The sequence below is a fragment of the Ascaphus truei genome, chromosome 17 (assembly GCF_040206685.1).
Source record: "Ascaphus truei isolate aAscTru1 chromosome 17, aAscTru1.hap1, whole genome shotgun sequence".
Classification (NCBI taxonomy): domain Eukaryota; kingdom Metazoa; phylum Chordata; class Amphibia; order Anura; family Ascaphidae; genus Ascaphus; species Ascaphus truei.
The window spans coordinates 9,376,299-9,398,271 of NC_134499.1; the positions used below are offsets into that span (position 1 = coordinate 9,376,299).

General features: G+C 49.3%; 2 protein-coding genes across 4 annotated transcripts in view; both read left to right on the plus strand.

The window, feature by feature from the left end:
* Positions 1–73: 73 nt before the first annotated feature.
* On the plus strand, positions 74–7,702 carry LOC142467899 (uncharacterized). 3 transcript variants are annotated; one of them, XM_075573860.1, is made up of 3 exons: positions 76–1,168; positions 2,063–2,178; positions 4,590–6,466. In XM_075573860.1, exons 1-3 carry the CDS (start codon positions 1,162–1,164, stop codon positions 5,283–5,285), a joined length of 819 nt encoding a protein of 272 aa, XP_075429975.1. In that variant the 5' UTR covers positions 76–1,161; the 3' UTR covers positions 5,286–6,466. The 3 variants fall into 3 exon arrangements, 2 of the variants coding, with proteins under 2 accessions (XP_075429975.1, XP_075429974.1); XR_012788518.1 differs by lacking the exons at positions 2,063–2,178; positions 4,590–6,466 and adding an exon at positions 7,476–7,702 and having other exon boundaries at positions 74–1,168; XM_075573859.1 differs by lacking the exon at positions 2,063–2,178 and having other exon boundaries at positions 79–1,168.
* A 60-nt stretch (positions 7,703–7,762) lies between these two features.
* APOLD1 (apolipoprotein L domain containing 1) overlaps positions 7,763–21,973 on the plus strand; it is a 46,023-nt gene continuing 31,812 nt past the window's right edge. Inside the window, exon 1 of the mRNA XM_075575062.1 lies at positions 7,763–7,939. The gene's annotated coding sequence lies outside the window, so the exon portion shown is untranslated. The remainder of the gene's footprint in view (positions 7,940–21,973) is intronic.

A 21,973-nucleotide genomic window follows, 5' to 3' on the forward strand; every position in this document is an offset into this window, starting at 1 on the left:
TCTCCCCTTCAGCGGCAGAGTAGTACGCCACAGGTTTAGTTTCAGTTTCAGCATTTTATACAGGATGTGATCCGCAGAGACAACAATTGTGTTCACGTTCCTGCCACAGCCTGCCATAGCCTCACAGCCTGCCTCAGCCTCACAGCCTGCCACAGCCTGCCACAGCCTGCCATAGCCTGCCACAGCCTGCCATAGCCTGCCACAGCCTGCCATAGCCTGCCACAGCCTGCCATAGCCTGCCACAGCCTGCCATAGCCTGCCATAGCCTGCCATAGCCTCACAGCCTGCCACAGCCTGCCATAGCCTGCCATAGCCTGCCACAGCCTGCCACAGCCTGCCACAGCCTGCCATAGCCTCACAGCCTGCCACAGCCTGCCACAGCCTGCCACAGCCTGCCATAGCCTGCCACAGCCTGCCACAGCCTGCCACAGCCTGCCACAGCCTGCCACAGCCTGCCATAGCCTCACAGCCTGCCATAGCCTGCCACAGCCTGCCATAGCCTCACAGCCTGCCATAGCCTGCCACAGCCTGCCATAGCCTCACAGCCTGCCATAGCCTGCCACAGCCTGCCATAGCCTCACAGCCTGCCATAGCCTGCCACAGCCTGCCATAGCCTCACAGCCTGCCATAGCCTGCCATAGCCTGCCATAGCCTGCCATAGCCTGCCACAGCCTGCCATAGCCTGCCATAGCCTGCCACTTCTAACATCCTTTCCCAGCGGGAGAAACTAGGAGACAGCTTTCCTTTAAACACCCCAGTGACAACAATGTTAGGGCCCATAAAATGCCCTGACTTTGTACTGTCTCATTTTAATATCATTGGAACCTCTGTCCTGGCTCTGCTGCTCCTTGGATTGGAGGCACTAATGCAAACAGAATTTGAATGTCCTCGTCACAGCACCGTGGGGATATTATACAGCTTGGCCTTTTTCATTCTGCCAATCGTAATCCTTATCTTTTTGGGTTTGATGTTTATTCAGAGGTCGGCGACTGATTGCCCCAGAACACGCTGCTCCTGCAGTTACTTCATGTTCTTGGTGATAAAAGTTGGTAAGGCTCCTTTACTCTGGCTCCTCATTTTATTAGACGACGGGAGGTACCTCGCCTGTTTTGTGAGCTTTCTACCTGTTCCATACCACACAAACCTTTATTTCAAGCAGATATGCCAGGTAAGAGATATACCTTTATTCCCAGAGCTATAGTCAAGGGTATAAGGATGGGGACCGTTGCGGGTTTCAAATCTGATCTACATGGATTCGGCATTCAATTCAATTCAAATGCTGAATTGGGTCGTTTAAATTTTTTAAAAAAGAGACAATCCAAGCATCTGAAAATGTAAAAAATATATATGGTTTTGTTTTAATATACGCCGCCTTTGATTACCTTTATTGAAAACTAATTACCTAAGTTGCCGATCGTTTCGTTCTCCTGTGATCCATCAGTAAAGATCCTGCTTCCCGGGGTTCACTAAATGGCTACATTTCTGTTACAATCAATCCTTCAGTCAGTGTAACTCAGCAGCTACAGTGTATCCTTATATTACTAAGGTAATGTTATCTATTGTTACAGTTTGCAGCTCAAACTGCTGGGAACATTTGCAACAAATGATCACAAACAGGAAAGTGTTACAAAGATCTTGAACTGCTGGGGAGTTGGGATAAACCTGCTGTAGAAATCAAAGGATGCTCAGTGTATTAAAACTCATTAAAATGGGCATTAAATTCAATGTTAAATTAAAAATAGGTACAGTTACAAGTATCTAATAATACCAAACTAATTTACTTTTTTTTTTTTTTAAACGTAGTATATTGCTTGGATTGATAAAAAGTGAATGTTCGAAGCCAAACACAATCCGGACCAAACCCAGAGAACGGCTCATTCTCTAATTTAGTTTTATTATTGGCATTGTTTTCACGTCCCTTTTTTAATGAATTTTTAAACCCGCAAACTTCTGCAAAAAGTCCAAAAAATAAGTTTGACCCCCAAAAAGTTGTGTTTTTTTGCCATCATTTTACAACTAAGACTTTTTAAACCAAAACACAAGTGAATCTGCCCACCCTTAGTGCATGAAAGGTATCATACAAGAAGCGTGCTGTACTCCGGAGGAAGTGCGTGCTCTGGCGCTGGATGGCGCGTCGGGCAGAACGTCTTCGTGGTATGGGCAGCAGATTTGTCGAAGGTTAGGTGTGTTTTTTTTACAGACCTCCAGTTCCACTACTTGTTTTTGTTTTCGTTACAAACGTCCTGTTCTACTTTATATTCAGGAAACAAAATGAGAGAATTGAGAGTACTGTTTGTGAGTCTCTGCATAGGAACAGCTCTGTGCTGCCTGGCAGAGAGGAGAAAATGAGACACGGCCGTGTGGACATTTTCTGCAGCAGGCGTGGTGCCTTTTAAAATAAATATTAACGTTACAAATGGCTGGGGGGGGGGGGGGGGGGATGAAAAGGAGACTGGTAATCTGCTTTTCTGCAGATCAATTTCAAAGAAGGTTGTTATATGGGGGGGTGCACCTTTATAAGGGGGGAGGTGCGCCTTTATATTGGGGAGGTACACCTTTATACGGATGGGAGGTGCACCTTTATACGGGGGGAGGTGCACCTTTTATATGGGGGGAGGTACACCTTTATTTGGGGGAGGTACACCTTTATACGGATGGGAGGTGCACCTTTATACGGGGGGAGGTACACCTTTATATGGGGCGAGGTACACCTTTATACGGGGGGAGGTACACCTTTATATGGGGCGAGGTACACCTTTATACGGATGGGAGGTGCACCTTTATACGGGGGAGGTGCACCTTTATACAGGGGGAGGTACACCTTTATATGGGCAGTTTAACATTAGCAGGATAAAAAGATTTCCGCAGCAGTTCTTTACTTCCTTTTGTCATTTAAAACTTGAAATAACCAAGAGACATATGGATAAGAATGAGCACAATGCTAGTAATCAAATCTAATGGGGTTTGTTATTGGGGCCAATTATTACATTTATTTATTTTATTTATGTATTCTTTTTTTTAATCTCTCTGCTCTCTGCCACCCCACCCTCTTCCCCCCCCACCACTTTCTATTTCCTTCTCCCACCCTCCTCCACCCTCTCTTTTCCTCTCCGCCCTCTTTCCCTCTCTTTTGATTCCTCTCCACTCTCTTACCCTCCCCCACACCCTATCTTTGCCTCCCCCCACTTTCTCTTTCCCTGACTTCCATCCACCCATTCTATCCCCTTACTACTCTCCATCCTCTTTCCCTCCCCCTCTCTCATCCTCCACATTCTCTCCCTCCCTTTTGCTCCCCCCTCTCTACACTCTTTCCCTCTCCCCTCCACCCCCACTTCCCCTCATGTTACCCTCTCTTTCCTCCCTCCATCGTCTCTTTCCCTCCACCCTCTCCTCCCATCTCCATCCTCCACCCTCTCACTCCCTCACCCCATCCTCCACCCTCCCTACACTCTTTCCCTCTCCCCATCCTCCACACGCCCTAAACTCTTTCCCTGCCCCCCTTCTCCCTCTCTTTTCCTCTCCCCCCTCCACCCTCTCTTTCCCTCTGCCCCCTCTCTTTCCCCCTCCCCCCTCCACCCTCTCTTTCCCTCTGCCCCCTCCATCCTCTCTTTCCCTCTCCCCCTCTCTTTCCCTCTGCCCATTCTCTTTCCCTCTCCACTCTCTCTTTCCCTCTCCCCCTCCACCCTCTTTCCCAATCCCCTCCTCCACCCTCTCTATCTCCCCCCTTCACCCTCTTTCCCTGTCACCCCCTCCACCCTCTTTCCCTCTCTTTTGCTCCCCCTCTCCACACTCTCTCTCTGTCCCCTGCACCCACCTTTGCCCCCCAACACTCTTTCCCTGACTCCCTCTGCCCTCTTCCCATCCACCCTCTCTATCCCTGTTACTACTGTCCATCCTCTTTCCCTTCCTTGCTTTCATACATCCCCCACCCTTGCTTTCCCTGCTCCCCATCCACCCTATCTTTCCCTCTCCCCCACCCTCTTTCCCTCTGCCCCCTCCATCTTCTCGTTCCCTCACCCTTCCCTCCACCCCCTCTTCCCCTATCCCTCCCCTCCACCCTCTCTTCCCCTCTCCCTTCCCTCCATCCTCTCTTTCTCCCTCCTCTCCACCCTCTTCCTCCCCTCCACCCTCTCCCTCCCCTCCACCCTCTCCCTCCCCTCCACCCTCTCCCTCCACTCTCTTCCCCTCTCCCTCCCCTTCACCCTCTTCCCCTCTCCCTCGCCTCCACCCTCTTTCCCTCTCCATCCTCTCTTCCCCTCTCCCTCTCCACCCCCTCTTCCCCTATCTCTCCCCTCCACCCTCTCTTCCCCTCTCCCTCCCTTCCATCCTTTCTTTCTCCCTCCCCTCCACTCTCCCCTCCACCCTCCCCTCCACCCTCTCTTCCCCTCTCCCTCCTCTCCATCCTCTCTTTCTCCCTCCCCTCCACCCTCTTTCCCTCTCCGCCCTCTCTTTCCCTCCCCCTTCCCTCAACCCTCTCTTTCCCTCTCCCCATCCCATGCTGACTTTTTTTTAAATATTGTTTTAGGAATACCATGAGGGCAACCTGGGAATTAATAACGGCATTAATCGCTTCCTCTTCCTCCATACAGATCGCTGGCCTTTGTGCGCTCACCGCGTGCATTGTGTTGTCTTTCTTTTGGCCAAAGTGCAAATGTGCAAACACATTCATAGCAAGCAGGAAGAGCGATGAGTACGAAGCTCTGATGCTGCAGGACGTGGAGACAGTTCTAGAAAGGGCGGCGATGGAGATAAGAGTGAAACATGTAGAGGCAATGGTTGCGCCCAGTCTGAGCAGATTAAATGCTACTAACAGAGCCATGCTGGAAATATTGTCAGAACTTAAACGGCAGCACAAGGACGATGTGATAAAGCTGTTTGCATCTCCCGTCGCGCTAAAGAAGGACGTTGAAATGGGTCTGCTGGAGCAATTACAGCCAGAACAAACCCAGCCAAAACAAACCCAGCCAGAACAAACCCAGCCAGAACAAACCCACTCAGAACAAACCCACTCAGAACAAACCCAGCCAGAACAAACCCACTCAGAACAAACCCAGCCAAAACAAACCCAGCCAGAACAAACCCAGCCAGAACAAACCCAGCCAGAACAAACCCACTCAGAACAAACCCAGCCAGAACAAACCCACTCAGAACAAACCCAGCCAAAACAAACCCACTCAGAACAAACCCAGCCAGAACAAACCCAGCCAGAACAAACCCAGCCAGAACAAACCCAGCCAAAACAAACCCACTCAGAACAAACCCACTCAGAACAAACCCAGCCATGAAACCACACTTCTTTCTCAGTTGAACTAAAGCTTCTTCGTTACCAATATACTGCTGTTCTCCACCTATAAAGGAGCAATCCAAGCAATATCTGACGTGTTATTTTTAAAGTAAATCAGTTCTGTAGTATTAGATAATACTTCCTCAATTTTTTTTTTCAATTCAAATCTTAATGCCATTTTTAATGCGTTTTAATACACTGAGTGATCCTCCTTTGATTTCTATAGCACATTTCCCCAGCAGTGCAAGATCTTTGTAACACTTTCTTGTTTGTGATCATTTGTTGCCAATGTTCCCAGCAGTCTGAGCTGCAAGCTGTAACAATAGCTAACGGTACCTTAGGCTGCGGCCAGGCAGGGAGCGAGCGCGCTGGCTCTTGTGTGCGGTGACGTCACGCTCACTGCTCAGCTGGGAGATTTGTGGCCGGCTACGTGTGCGCGCGGCCATGACTTCATGGCGCTGGTTCGCCCTCATTGGGCGAGCCGCTCACTTAACGCGCCAGCGAGAGGCAAATTCAATTTTGCTTGCTTCGGCAAGCAGCTAAGCGCCGAGCATGCGCAGGCGCTCGCTCACGCTGGCCACACACATTGCTGCAACGTGTTTCATCGCGGCCAGCGTGAGCGTGGGGGCCCGATCAGGGTCACCCTGGCCGCAGCAGCCTTAGTAATAGAAGGATACATTGTAGCTGCTGAGTTACACTGAAAGATAGATTGAAACTGAAAGGCAGCCATTTAGTGAACCCAGGGAAGCAGGACCTTTGCTGATTGATCACAGGAGAACGAATCAATGGGCAGCTTAAATAATTAGTTTTTAATAAAGGTAATCAACGACTGCATATATTAATGTGCTGCAGGGACTGCCTCTTTAATATTAAAGAACCAAACTCATCTAACTGCTTCACACACCTGTCCAAATGTACAGTATCCCCGCAAAAATCAAAATGCTTTGTTTGCTTCTAATAATGTTAAGTAACTGTTGCCAAACATATTTCGGGGCTTATTCTAAAAGCTCCAAAAGCAAAGATCCGCGCGGTCTGCACGGAAAGCCCCGTTGTACACCGCGTGAATCAGCGATTCCGGAGCTTACAGAATACGCACCTTTGTCTAAAAAGTGATTTAATGTGCTGATTCTTTATAAAGTTTGTTTAAATCAGGAATAAAGTGTAATAACCTCCGGAATTTTACCTTTTTGTCTTGTCAAAAATGTGTCATTTGAAATCAAAGCGTTGCGCTCTATCTAGATATTTTGCATGCATTGTGAACTATTTACAGTAACAGAATTCCCAGTGAAAAGTGAAACGCGTAGGGGCAGGGCCGGAGCAGCCACTAGGCAACTAAGGGCTTGACCCCGCTGCCTACTACAGCGTCCGCCACAGCGGACGCTGCACGCAGGAGAGCCCTCCCCTCAATGGCGCAAGGCCCGCTGCGAGGGGGGGCCGCAGCGCTGAGGCGCGAGCTGCTCCTGCTCTCAATAGAATTGTGAGCAGGACTCGCGTCGAGCGGCTAGGCACGCCCCCCGGCGGTTCAGCCAATGAGGGCGAACCTGCCGGGTGACGTCATGGCCGCGCCCCCGTCACTCCCCCGCCACGCCCCCCTGGTCTCTCTTCCTGCAGCTCCCTGCAGACCAGGTAATCGGCTGCACGCGCCGCCAATCTCGCGGGCGCACATTGCAGCTGAGTTACCGGGGCCTTAGCCTTAGAAGGTTGCCTGGGGCGGGGGGAGCGGAGGACAGTGGGCAGTGGTACTGGAGCGGAGCAGCGCGGCAGAGGACGGTGGTGGGAGGGGAGCGGGAAGGCCAGGGAGGAGCACCCCCAGCAGTCCGACCCTCTGCCACTACTCCAAGGCAGGTCTTCCCCTCTCCACCTCATTGAGTGGGAGAGTAAGAGAATGAGGGGGGTGGGGGGGAGTGGGAGGATGAGGAGGGAGGGGGGTGGGAAAAGATGGACCAGACAGGACTCTGCAATGTATATTATTCAGCAATTAGTCAATATGATGCTGTAGAATGGGGAATGGAAAGTATTACTTTTTGATATAATAAAGTGAATATTTTTTGGACAGCTGGTGCACCTGCCTACTTTTTATCTTTGTATTATTTATCAGAGAACGCACCGTGACAATCAATTTTCAATTTGTCGTTAATTAAAACATAACCTGCAATTATATACACTTAAAACTAATAATCATCACTCTCAGCACATACAAAGGCACCATCCCCAAGAATGACACAAAGACCCCACCTTACCAGCACTGAAGGGAGAGGACGAGCACTGCCGGAGATGACTACACCGACACACCGGGAGAGGAGAGACAGCTGACGAGGGAACAGCACCGCTCTCAAATCTTCACAACCGCTTGCAACACCCACTTCACTTACCTGAAAAGTGAGACAGGGCTCCCGATCGATGGGAGATGGAGGGACCAGCATTCTGCGGTGGAGGGGAGGGGGGGGGGGGCGCCGCCCCCCCCCCCCTTCCCTTTTTTTTTTCTTTTTTTTTCTCCCTCTTTCTCGCCATGTCCCCCGTCCTCTTGTTGGCTACCTACGGCCTTTCGGCTTCTTTTGGCCCCCGACCCTCCCCGTGTGGGGTCCCTGGAGGTGGAGAGCCGGACCTTACCGGCCTTATGATCTCCCGAGCCCAGGTCGAACTGCTCCAGCAACCGTGAGTAATCCCTAAAAAATCCCTGGAGAGATTGACGGTGCCGGACGGGTTGGGGGGGGGGGTCACGCAGCGAGTTGAGGGGGGGCGACGCACGGAGGCTACGCCTCACTGGCTGGATGTTAGCGGGTGGCCCAGCCCCGCGACCTGGAAGACCCTTGGTCTGGCCTTGCGGCTGGGAGATGGGGTCGGGGATCTCTGTGGACTGGTTCTGCTGAGAAGAGCGGACCCCCCCCCCCCTCTCCCCTCCCCGGGTGCCCCCGCGCTTTCCCCTCGGGCGATACCCATACTCACGGCCTGGTGCCCCACAGCCGGGGGAGGCCTGACAGAGAAGAGACACCGAGCCGGGACAATTAAGTTTGAAATTGCCACCCCGCCCACTCGCTTAGCCATAAGGACCGGTGACCCTAAGACTAACGCATGATATGTGGGCTGAGGGAAAGGCTGACAAGCAGAGGCAAAAATAAGCATCGATGGCCTCGGGCTAAAGGAACTGCTAAGCCACCCACCGAAGCATACACACAAAGGCTGCGCTTAGCAAGGAACAAACACCATATACAGCGATCACGCGACAGAGTCAGATACACAAATATAAAACAAACATCACCAACACAACATAGCTAGACTGTCCCCCCCCTCCCCCCCTCTCCCCCTCTCCCCCCCCTCCCCCCCTCCCCCTCCCCCCCTCCCCCCCCTCTCCCCCTCTCTCCCTCTCTCCCCCTCCCCCTCCCCCCCTCCCCCTCCCCCCTCCCCCCTCTCCCCCCCCTCCCCCCTCCCCTCCCTATAGTCCTGCCTCTCCCCCCCCCCCCTTCCCCCCCCTCCCTCCGCCCCCACACGGAGACCCCCTTCCCTCACACCACCCCGGCACACTACCGGCCATCCCATCGACCCCCCTCTCCCTACCTCTAAGAAACACCCAGCCACCCCTAGGACAGACTAAGAGAACTTCCCCCACCACACACTTAGACACAACTACAACCCCACACCCAAAGAGCACATAGTACACAACCTAGAAAAAGAGCTAACATATAAAATACACTCTGTTTACACAAGACGGTGAGGCAAAACAAAACATCAGGACAATGTTAAAACCGGCTTCAAACTGGTCTAGAACGTTATCTAGCACTAGATGATGCTTTGTTGTGTGAAATGTTGTTGAGTTATGTTAGGATAAGTTAAATTATGTTATATTATGCCAAAAATGTGAGATCCACTAGGGGAATCTCTCTCCTAGACAAAAATGTGATGATACCCTGGATATACGATATATGACTGCTCATGTAACAGGTACTTAACAAAACTAACACCATAGACTCCCCCCCCCTCCCTTTTCCCTCCCTCCCACCCCCCCTCCCTTTTCCCTCCCTCCCACCCCCCCTCCCTCCCCCTCCCCCCCCTCCCCTTCCCTTCCCCTCCCTCCCCCTCACCCCCCCCTCCCTCCCCCTCACCCCCCCTCCCTTCCCCTCCCTTCCCTTCCGTGCTTACATCCTTCACCCCACCAACCCCCCCCTAGACAGCCATATAATGCTTTCCCCCCCTCCTCTCCCCCCCTCCCCCCCCTCCCCATCCCTCCCCCCCTTCCCCCCTACCCTTCCCCCCTCTCCCCCCTTTCCCCCCCTAAAGTCCTACCTCTCCCCCCCCTTCCCCCCCTCCCTCCGCCCCCACATGGAGACCCCCTTCCCTCACACCACCCCCGGCACACTACCGGCCATCCCCTCGACCCCCCCCCCTCTCCCTACCTCTAAGAAGCGCCCAGCCACCCCTAGGACAGACTAAGAGAACTTCCCTCCACCACACACTTAGACACAACTACAACCCCCCACCCAAAGAGCACATAGTACACAACCTAGAAAAAGAGCTAACATATAAAATACACTCTGTTTACACAAGGCGGTGAGGCAAAACAAAACATCAGGACAATGTTAAAGTCTGCTTCAAACTGGTCTAGAATGTTATCTAGCACTAGATGATGCAATGTTATGCGAAATGTTGTTGAGTTATGTTATGATAAGTTAAATTATGTTATATTATGCCAAAAATGTAAGATCCACTAGGGGAGTGTCTCTCCTAGACAAAAATGTGATGATACCCTGGATATACGATATATGACTGCTCATGTAACAGGTACTTAATAAAACTAACACCATAGACTCCCCCCCCATCCCTTTTCCCTCCTCCCTCCCCCTCCCTTTTCCCTCCCTCCCTCCCACCCCCCCCCTCCCTCCCCCTCACCCCCCCCTCCCTCCCCCTCCCTCCCCTCACACCCTCCCTTCCCCTCCCTCCCCCTCACCCCCCCTCCCTACCCCCCCCTTCTCTTCCGTGCTTACATCCTTCCCCCCACCAGCCCCCCCCCCCCTAGACAGCCATATAATGCTTCCCCCACCCCCCACCCCCCTGTGTCCCCCTCCCCCCCCTCCCCCCATCTAGTTACCAGCAAATATAATAATTGGCGGGGTTCTAAAATTGAATAAAGGTGACGAATGGGAAAGGAGCCATACAACAGTAGCTCAGGGTCTGGCCCACCTCTGTTGCGACCCAACCGTCGGATCCAGACACACCCCGAAGGGCGCCCAAGCCCAAACGCCGGTCGTCCAAAGACCAGGCGAAACCATTTCAGGGACCAAAACTGGCCCTACTTCTATCTTTTCTCCACCTGCTGGTCCTGTCCCAGCAGATCTTTACCCCCCCTCCCCCTCCTCTCCACCCCTCTCCCCCTCCCCAAAGGCAAACCCAGCACACCCCCCCTAGAAGGAGGCCCAGCCCAATAGGCGACCTCAATCATACAGGGTCTTTAGAATATAAAAACAAGGTCTCCCCTAGTGGGAAAGGAGGGACCCAAGACCCCGAACAACTAGAAGCCAACAATGGCCACTAAGGCCCCAATAAAAATCCGTTCCTTGAACGTTAAAGGACTACAGAATAACCGAAAAAGAAGGCTAGCTTTCATGGACATGAAAAAATCAGGGGGAGACATTATATTCTTGCAGGAGACCCACTTCACATCACAAGACCCCCCAAATGTATTCAAAAAATTCTTCCCAATGTGCTTTTTTGCATCATTTAGTAGCAAGAAAAGGGGTGTGGCTATCCTGATCAGACAAGGCACCCCATTTAATCATGTCAAAACAACGGCGGACCCAGAGGGTAGATTTCTAATGGTATATGGCTCCCTTGCGGGCTCAGCAATCGTTCTAATCAATGTGTACGCCCCAAACGAGAACCAAACAGAATTCCTACAAACTGTTCTCGAGGGCGTTGACCCGGGATATCTGTCATCGATAATAGTGGGAGGAGACCTAAACATGGTCTTAAACCCCTCCGAGGACAGATCAACCACAGTGGGCCCCTCCCGTACAACCCACTCCCAGATCAAAGGGAAAAGGTTTAGGGACATCATGAGCGAATTCTCGTTAGTGGACATTTGGAGAACCAACATCAGGGCCAGAGGGACTATACTTTTTACTCAGCGCCTCACCAGACTTACTCTCGAATAGACCACTTTTTGACCACCAAAAATGTGTTGGCGGCAGCCATAGAATCAGACATTGGCTCAATCACATGGTCAGACCATGCCCCGATCACCCTGACACTGTCAATCCCCTTTGAAAAAACAACAACCTATGCATGGAGACTGAATGATTCACTACTTAATCACCCAGAGATTGAGAGAGAGATAAGATCCTCACTTAAGGACTATTTCTCCCTCAACGTGGGAACAGTCTCCTCTCCAGCAATCCTATGGGAAGCCCATAAGGCAACTATCAGAGGGAAATTTATTTCCATCGCATCCCACAGGAAAAAAGCCCGCCAAACGCTAATTAAAGAACTCACAGATAACATAAAAGTAATAGAGCAAGCTCATAAAGCAAATCCATCAAAAAAAGTATACAAAACATTAATAGAAGCTAGAGCAAAACTTAGACAAACCCAGCTGGAAGACGTTGAAAAGGCCCTCAAATGGACCAATCAACAATATTATGACAAAGGGAACAAAGCTGACAGACTATTAGCCAGTAAATTAAGAGGGATACAAAAAAGATCCCAGATAACGGCGATCAAGAGTAGGTCTGGAGAAATTCAATATAGTGAAAGCAAAATAGCAGCAGAATTTACTAAATATTACACAGAACTATACAACCTAAGAACTAAAAACGGCCGACCCGAACCGATAGCGTCAGAAACTATAACTCAATATTTAAATAAATGTCAACTCCCCTCACTGACGGAGGAGGAAAACACAGTCCTCAATGCTGAGATTTCAAAAGAGGAACTGGAAGAGGCGGTCAAATCATTAAAGCTCACTAAGTCTCCTGGCCCTGACGGTTTCACAAATGTCTACTATAAAAGATTCTTGCCAACCCTATCCACGCATCTGCTAAAAACATTCAACCATTTTATGGAAGGGAACCAAATCCCTCCAACAATGTCTCTAGCCAATTTGGCAATAATACATAAGGAAGGCAGAGACCCGATGCAATGTGGAAGCTACCGTCCAATCTCCCTCCTCAACAGTGATCTCAAGCTATATAGCAAAATTTTAGCAAACAGATTAAACCCAATATTACCGAGGTTAATCAACATTGATCAGGTAGGATTTGTTGCGGGGAGACAAGCCTCTGACAACACCCGAAAAATAATCGATATTATCGATCATGTCCACCTCACAGGCACCAAAGCACTACTGTTAAGCTTAGACGCAGAGAAGGCGTTCGATAGAATATACTGGCAATTTCTGGACCAGACTATGTGTAAATTTGGCTTTAAAGACACATACCTAGAGGGGGTCCGTAGACTATACCAAAATCCATCAGCAACGGTAAAACTACCAGGGGGGACTAACCAAAGATTCGAGATAACTAATGGGACTCGACAGGGGTGCCCCCTATCTCCTCTCCTCTTTGCGCTAACGATAGAACCACTGGCTTCAGCAATACGGCTCAATAAAGACATCCAGGGAATAGATATTGGAAATAGGCAGCATAAAATTTCTCTATTCGCAGATGATGTCATCTTAACCCTCTCCAAACCCCAAACCTCATTACCCAACCTTCAAAATGAACTCCGAGACTTTGGAAAAATCTCAGGATATAAGATAAATAATGACAAATCAGAAGCCCTGAACTTAAGTCTGCCAGAGCCAGAGGTGAAACTCCTCAAACTAAACTTTAATTACCGTTGGAGTTCCTCTTGTATCAAATACTTGGGAGTTAAGATATCGAGGACCTACCAATCACTATATAAACATAACTATCCGACCTTGTTCCATAAAATCAAGCAAGATTTGGAAAAATGGGGAGGATATCAAATATCATGGATCGGGAGAATGATCTCGGTCAAAATGAATATACTCCCTAGATTATTATATTACTTCCAGACTCTCCCGGTCCACATCCCTGGCTCAGAATTGAAAAATATTCAAAAATCAATCTTCCATTTTATTTGGCAAGGTAAAAAACCTAGAGTCCCCAGGTCAGTTCTCTTGGCTTCAAGGGGGAGAGGAGGACTGGGAGTTCCAGACATTACAAAATACTATCTGGCCGCACAATTGAGACAGGTGGTAGTCTGGAACGCAAGCCCAAATCAATATTGCTGGCTGGATATAGAAACGCAATATGCCGGAACGCCTTCACTGCCGGCTTGCCTTTGGTCCCTGAGCAGGGAGGACATGCAAAATAACAAATTCAAATTAGGCCCAATGAGACACACCTGGGAGACCTGGACGAAAAGCAAACTCAAGTACAAGCTCACATCGCCACAATCCCAACTCATACCAATCCACAGAAATCCGAAATTTCCACCTGGCTGTGAGCCCAGACAATTTGACCAATTTCAAACCAAAAACATTAAAACGATTGCCGACCTCCTGAGCCTCGGGAAGTTCCTGAGCTACCAAAATCTACAAACCAAGTATGACATACTAGGACTGAACGTGTTCAAGTACCTACAAATTCGGCACTTTCTCCAAACATTATCCCCAACATTGGAATTTGCCCCTCTCACAGGTTTCGAGCGACTTTGCAGCGAAACAGATCACCAGAAAGGTCTAATAACACAAATTTGCACAGAGCTAGGAGGGACTACAGAAGTCCCCACGCATGACTACATGCTGCATTGGGCAGCAGAATTGGATATAGTTATAGACCAAGAGGACTGGGAAAGTATTTGGGAAAATGCCTCAGGAACTTCCATATGTACCACAATCAAAGAAAACATTTACAAAATACTGTTCCGCTGGTATCTCACTCCAGTCAGAATAAATCAAATCTACCCACTGGCATCCGATCTATGTTGGAGAGGCTGCGGTCAAAAGGGGGACATGGCCCACATTTGGTGGACATGTCCGGAAATTCAGAAATACTGGGAAACAACACAAAAATTAATAGAGGAGGTCACAGACCTCAAAATACCTGTTGAACCACTGACCTACCTGTTGGCCAGGCCCCTAGACTATCTGGACCGACCAACAGGAAAATTAGTCTCCTTCATCCTCACGGCGGCTAGGTGTGCGGTGGCAGCCGCCTGGAAGAAAGTGTCTCCCCCCTCGAAACAAACAATAATAAGAAGGGTGCAAGAAGTAATGGACATGGAGAGATTGTCTGCTTTCCTTAAGAGGTCTTCTACCTCATTTACAGCAATTTGGGACCCATGGTACACCTATTTGGCGCATATAAGACGAAACGCCCCCTAACAAACTAGAAGCCCAATTCACATTAAAGCCCAAACCAGAATCACCAAGGTTCTGGGGATCATGACCACCCCCCGCTATACCCTTTGTACCCTCTCCACCCCCCCCCCCCCCCCACACCCTGCCCCCCCTTCTCTACTCCCTCTCTGTTTCCATACTCGCGCCTCCCTGATGGACTTCGTGAGATCAGGGAGGCGTTGAGCCTTTTCTTTTCTCTTTTCTCTCAAGAAAAAGAAAAAAATGTACATTAGGCTGACATATTGTTTATACCGTACATACCATGTAATTGTTTAACTGCCTAATAAAAATTTTTGGGGAAAAAAAAAAAAACTAATAATCATCTCTAAATAATGAAAAAATAAATACAAAGATATCATAATGTCTCATGTAAGCTCCTCGGAGCAGGGACTCCTTTCCCTAAATGTTACTTTTATGTCAGAAGCGCTTATTCCCATGATCTGTTATTTACATTATTTATATGTCTGTCACGTCTATTACTGCGGTGAAGCGCTATGTGCATTAATGGCGCTATATAAATAAAAACACACATACATACAATAAAAGTGCGGCGCAATTAGCCTTCTAGGAATGACTGATTAGCCAACTAAAGGCTTTATGCGCCGCCCCTCCTTTGTGACGCTAAACCAAATAACGGAGACCACACAATGTTGGAAGAAAAGGTCACAGCTTTATTTTAACATCCGCTGTTAAATCCTACCAGCCTGCCCGCCAGCCCAGCCCAGCCCGCCAGCCCAGCCCGCCAGCCCAGCCCAGCCCAGCCTGCCCGCCCGCCCAGCATGCAAAAATGGGGGAGGGGAAACCTTGCCAAGCGACCAGCAATTGGCCGCGCTCCTTCCCCCCGCCCGTAGCATGTGAATGGGGGGGAAATCCTTGCCCAGCGGCCAGCAATTGGCCCGCTCCCTCACCCCACCCGTAGCAGCGCAAAATGAGAGGGGGAGATCCTTATCAGCCGATGTTGGGCTGCATTCCCTCCCCCTCCCGCCCCTAGGGTCAGCTTAGGCCCAGCCCTAAAGCTGGCGCCACCAGCGTTCATTGGGCATAGGCCGGCCCGGCCCTAAAGCCGGCGCCTCCAGCCTGCCGAGCTGTTCTAGGGGCTCCAGCTGAAGGCCGGATCCTAAAGTCCTCGTCCGTTCTCCGTCTTGTAGCCGGGTCTGGGATGGAGAGACTTGGTTAGTCCAGATACTTGCCCGAATCCAGGGACGGAGCCAGGAGAATGGCCAGTGTCCGTTGTGCCGTGGTCTGAGGTTGGAGCCGGGAGAGTGGTAGCGTGTCCAAGAGCTGTGGTCAGGGTTTAAAAGGTATGGGTAGTCAGGAGCAAGTCGGGGTCGTTATCCAGAGAGAGTCCAATATCCAAACCAGGGTCGTTATCCAGAGAGAGTCCAATATCCAAACCAGGGTTGTTATCCAGAGAGAGTCCAATATCCAAACCAGGGTCGTTATCCAGAGAGAGTCCAATATCCAAACCAGGGTCGTTATCCAGAGAGGGTCCAATTGTCAAGCTGGGTCGGTACACAAGAAAGCAACTAGAGAGAAACAGCAAGGCACAAGGCAAGGCAAAACCGAACGCAGGAACACAAGGCTACACAGGTTATGCTCAGCAATGAGGAAGTGAAAGTCTTTTAAAGGAAACAGGAACCAATGAGGCAGGGGGCGGAGCGGAGGCACAGCCTCTGCAGAGGCAGGGATAGGCTACAGGAGACAAGTGGGCACTTAGAACTGTTGACATACAGCTGGGGAGCGGTACACGCCGTCACACGCATGCGCCATGCGTGACAGGCACGCGATGTGACCGGGGGATGAGCCAAGCTTTTTGGCACGGAGTGAAGAGCTGTGAGTGCGCGCACGCTCTGTAAACAGAGCAGGGAGGCGCGCTGCAGCAGGTAAGGAGGGAACATGCCGCAAAGGACGTGTTCCCCGATTCCTTACAGTACCCCCCTCCCTTGAGGAGCGGCCTCAGGACGACACCCAGATGGCTTCCATGGAACCGTCTTAACAAAGCGGTAGCGTGGACCTGGTGATGGGGTATTCAAGACCTCTCTTCTGGTCCAAACCCTCTCCAATTTACCAGGTATTGGACCGATCCTCTGGACCTTTTTGCGCTGAGTGGCCCCCGCTGCAGAATGGGTATTCGTGTCGGAACTTACTCTCCCCTCCCCTTGTGCCAGTGCTTTTATTAAAGTCCCAGCATTCTGAGTTCCTGGGCTTCCCCAGGGGTTGATTAGATGGCCGCCCCCCGACCCCCTGGCAAAGGGAGCAAATTTCCTCCGGTGTTACCCGGCGAACCCATAAGTCCAGGCCCTTAGTACCGAAATTCGAACGGGGTTCCCATGCATCTTGTGCCTAAACCTCTAAACATATTCGTACCACGCTGCACCCCCATATGTTTTATATGTGTCGTATATAAGGTCTATGTATTTAAGGATGTTCAGACCCTCCTCTGTGTCCTTCTCCAGCAGGCAGCTGGCTAACACTAGGTAACCCCTTTATGCTTATTAGCGCTCTCATCGCCTGCAGCCTTTGCTTTTTCCCTGGCCTGTAACCCCTCAGTAGAAAGGGCGTATATGTCCGTGAACTTTCCTTTTTTTTCTTTTTCGACAAAAGATTTTTATTAGGCATCGATACATAGGTACAGTTTGTGTGGTTACATGCATATCTTGGCCTAATACAGTTTTTATTTTTGTGTGTAAACTTCTTTCTTCCCTGTAGTGTTTGCAGGGGAAGAAACAAAAAGAAGGAGAGATGGGGGGGAATAGAGCGGGGGGTGGAGGGGTGGGGTGGGGGGGGATCCCGTCTAACTCAGTTTCTCAGGGGGAGGGGGGAGCTGGGGGGTATTTCAGTTTTTGTCTCCTCTATCGGTAAGAGCCCATTTATTCTACCATTCGTGCCAGCCAAGGTTCCCATATGTTGTAGAAGGTTGTCGTCGTCTTTTTCAGAAAGGCTGATAGTTGTTCCATCCGCATTACTTCCTGTATTCGTTTTTTGACCGTTTGCTTGGGGGGGGGGGGGGGGGAGACACCTTCTTCCACGCAGTCGCCACCGCACATCTGGCCGCCGTGAGAATGAAGGAGATTAATTTTCCTGTTGATCGGTCAATGTTCTCTATTGGCCTGGCCAAGAGGTAGGTTAGCGGATCAATAGGTATTATGAGGTCTGTGACCTCTGTAATTAATGACTGTATGGTTTCCCAATATTTCTGGATTTCCGGGCATGACCACCAAATATGGGCCATGTCTCCCTTTTGTCCGCAGCCTCTCCAGCATAGGTCGGAGGCCAGAGGGTAGATTTGATTTATTCTAACTGGAGTGAGATACCAGCGAAACAATATTTTATAAATGTTTTCTTTGATTGTGGTACATATGGAAGTTCCTGAGGCCGATTTCCAAATACTTTCCCAGTCCTCTCGGTCTATAACTATGTTCAATTCTGCTGCCCAATTGTGCATATAATCGTGGGTGGGGGCTTCTGTTACCCTCTCCAGATCTATATAAATTTGAGTTATTAGACCTTTTAGGTGGGCTGTTTCCCTACACAACCTTTCAAAACTGGTGAGAGGGGGAAATTCCAATGTTGGGGATAATGTTTGAATAAAGTGCCGAATTTGGAGGTACTTGAACGGGCTTGGTCCTACCATTTCATATTTATTTTGCAATCTTTGGTAACTCAGGAACTGCCCAAAGCTCAAAAGGTCGGCAACTGCTCTAATGTTCTTTTCTGTAAATTGGTCGAATTGTCTCAGCTCACACCCTGGTGGGAATTTGGTGTTTTTAAGGATTGGAATAAATTGGGATTTGGGGGTCGTGAGTTTGAATTTGAATTTACATTTCATCCAGATCTCCCAAGTGTGTCTCATCGGACCTAGTTTAAATTTGCTGTTCTGCATGTCTTCCCTGCTCAGGGACCAAAGGCAGGCTGGCAGTGAAGGTGTGCCGGCGTATTGTGCTTCTATATCGAGCCAGCAGTATTGGCCTGGGTCCGCATTCCAGACTACTTCCTGGCGCAGCTGGGTGGCTTGATAATATCGTATAATATCTGGGACTCCCAGGCCCCCTCTTCCTCTTGAGGCAAGTAGAACAGCTCTGGTGATTCTAGGTTTTTTACCCCGCCAAATAAAATGGAAAATATGCTTTTGTATATTTTTTAGTTCTGAGCCAGGGATGTGGATCGGGAGTGTCTATAAGTAATATAATAATCTGGGGAGTATATTCATTTTGACCGAGATCATCCTCCCAATCCATGATATTTGGTATCCTCCCCATTTATCTAGATCTTGTCTAATTTTTCGAAATAGGGCTGGGCAATTGTGTTGATATAGAGATTGGTAGTTCCCCGATATCTTTACTCCTAAATATTTGATACAAGAGGAACTCCAACGGTAGTTAAAATTTAGCTTGAGGAGTTTCACCTCTGGCTCTGGCAGGTTTAGATTCAGCGCTTCAGATTTGTCGTTATTAATTTTATAACCTGATATTTGGCCAAAGTCTCTGAGTGTCATGGTTGTGCTCGCCACAAACCTGGGTCGGACCGCGTGGCTGAGGTGGGGTTGTAAAAGCACCGACCTTAGACCGCGCAGGCTGATCCGGATTGCGCAGTTCGTAGTCATACGTAGCAGGATCAGGATAGGAGAAGACAGCATCGTCGTTGTACAAGCCAGGGTCAGGACAGGAGACGTCAGGATAAACATTGTCCAAGCAGGAGTTCGGCAACAGGTAGTCAGGAAAGCCCCGCTTCAGCTTAGGAGCGCGGGGGTGGCCTCTGCGCGTGCGGCGACCATGGCCCATGGTACTGGTCTCAGGAGGTGGTAGACAGACCAGATTTACACACCGCCTAGCTGCACGGGTAAACCAGTGCTACAGCACAAGAGTCCTGAGCGGGCTAGGGAATCCTCCGTTTCAGCGCAGGAACCAGGACACGGCCTCTCTAGATTAGGGAAAGAGTAGGCCCCAGGAACCAGGAAGCTGAAGAAACACAGGGAAACCTCCGCTAGTGCAGGAAAGCAGGAAACTGAAGACGTAGGGGATACCTTTGCTTCAGTGCAGGAAACCAGGAAGCTGAAGACGTAGGGGATACCTTTGCTTCAGTGCAGGAAACCAGGAAGCTGAAGACGTAGGGGATACCTTTGCTTCAGTGCAGGAAACCAGGAAGCTGAAGACGTAGGGGATACCTTTGCTTCAGTGCAGGAAACCAGGAAGCTGAAGACGTAGGGGATACCTTTGCTTCAGCATAGGAGAACGGAAGCTGAAGGACGCAGGGGAAACCTCCGTATCAGCATAGGAGAAGGAAGCTGAAGGACGCAGGGGAGACCTCCGTATCAGCATAGGAGAACAAGCGAGGGCTTGTGGCAGAACAGTAAGTGACATCCGGAAAGGACTATGCTCTGCGGGGAGCATTGTGGGAAAGCAGTACTTAAAGGCCAGCGGGCCAATCCCCGGAGGGGGGTGTGAAGGTACTGCTCCAATAAGTGAATACAAGGCTGGATTGCAGTGATAGATTGCACAGCTGCAGTAGATACCAGAGGGAGTGTGTGGCAGTATTGCTTTGGTGAGTGAAGCCAGGCTGCAGTAATATCAGGTGAAGAGTTCCAGAACTGCACCGGTCTGCAAGGTAAGGAAACCAGTAAACCGCGGAGCGGATTCCTTACACTGAGCTCTTTTTGGAGATTGGGGAGGGAAATTTGAGGCTTGGAAAGTGTTAAGATAACATCGTCTGCGAATAATGATATCTTATATTCTTGGTGCCCAATTGTTATACCTTGGATATCTACATTCTGTCGAATCATGGCGGCCAGGGGTTCTATAGTAAGCGCAAAGAGGAGAGGGGATAGGGGGCATCCTTGTCTTGTGCCGTTTTTAATGTTAAATTTCTGAAGGTTGCCCCCCGGCAATTTTACAGCTGCTGATGGGTCTTGGTAGAGTCTGCGGACCCCTTCTAAGTATGCGTCCTTAAAGCCAAATCTACGCATAGTATGGTCTAGGAAGAGCCAGTCAATTCTATCGAACGCCTTCTCTGCGTCCAAGCTTAAAAGTATTGCTTTGGTGCCTGTGAGATGGACATGGTCTATTATATTTATTATCTTACGAGTATTGTCGGAGGCTTGCCTGCCCGCAACAAATCCTACTTGATCTATGTTTATAAGCCTCGGTAAGATAGGGTTTAATCTGTTTGCTAATATTTTACTGTATAGTTTGAGGTCGTTGTTGAGGAGGGAGATCGGACGGTAACTTCCACACTGCATTGGGTCTCTGCCATCCTTATGAATGATTGCTAGGTTAGCCAGAGACATTGAGGTGGGGATTGGATTCCCTTCCATAAAATGGTGGAACATTTTTAATATGTGTGTGGATAGAATGGGTAGGAATCTCTTATAATAGGCATTGGTGAATCCGTCAGGGCCAGGGGACTTAGAGAGTTTTAACACCTTGACCGCCTCTGCTAGTTCTTCTTTTGAGATTTCAGCATTGAGAACTGCATTTTCCTCCTCTGTTAAATTAGGGAGGTTGCATTTGTCTAAGTATTTCTTTATAGAATCCAATGCTCTTGGTTCTGGTCGGTCATTTTTGGATCTTAGGTTATATAGTTCAGTATAGTATTTGGTAAATCCTCTTGCTATTTTATTGTCGCTATATTGTATCTCACCAGATCTACAATTGATCGCTGTTATTTGGGATCTTTTCTGTACTCCTCTTAGTTTACTGGCCAAAAGTCGATCAGCCTTGTTGCCCTTATCATAGTACTGTTGGTTAGTCCATTTAAGGGCTTTTTCTACATCCTCTAGCTGTGCTTGTTTCAGCTTTGTCCTAGCTGTAGTTAAATTTTTGTACGCTCTTTTTGAGGGATTGGTTTTATGAGCTTGTTCCAATGTAATAATGGTATCCAAGAGATCCTTGACCAACTTTTGTTTGACTTTCTTCCTGTGGGATGCAATTGAGATGAGTTTGCCTCTAATTGTCACCTTATAGGCTTCCCACAGGATTGCTGGAGATGTAACTGATCCTGAGTTGAAGAAAAAATAGTCCTTAAGCGAGGTTCTTATCTCTCTTTCTATCTCAGGATGGTTTAGTAGTGAATCATTTAGTCTCCAGGAGTAGGATGTTATTTTTTCGAATGGTACTGATAGGGTCAGGGTGATGGGAGCATGGTCTGACCAAGTGATTGGGCCAATATCCGATTTAGTGGAAGCTTCCAAAACATTTTTGGTCAGTAAAAAGTAGTCTATACGAGAATAGGTCTGGTGAGGTGCTGAGTAAAAGGTGTAGTCCCTCTAACCCTGATGTTGGGTTCTCCATATGTCCACTAGCGAGAATTCTTTCAGTATTTCCCTGAACCCTTTCCCA

Coding starts and splice junctions, on each gene's coding strand:
- LOC142467899 (XM_075573859.1), top strand. CDS start 767: ATGTTAGGGCCCATAAAATGCCCTGACTTTGTACTGTCTCATTTTAAT. Junction 1,169..4,589: donor ATTTCAAGCAGATATGCCAG/GTAAGAGATATA, acceptor TCCTCCATACAG/ATCGCTGGCCTTTGTGCGCT.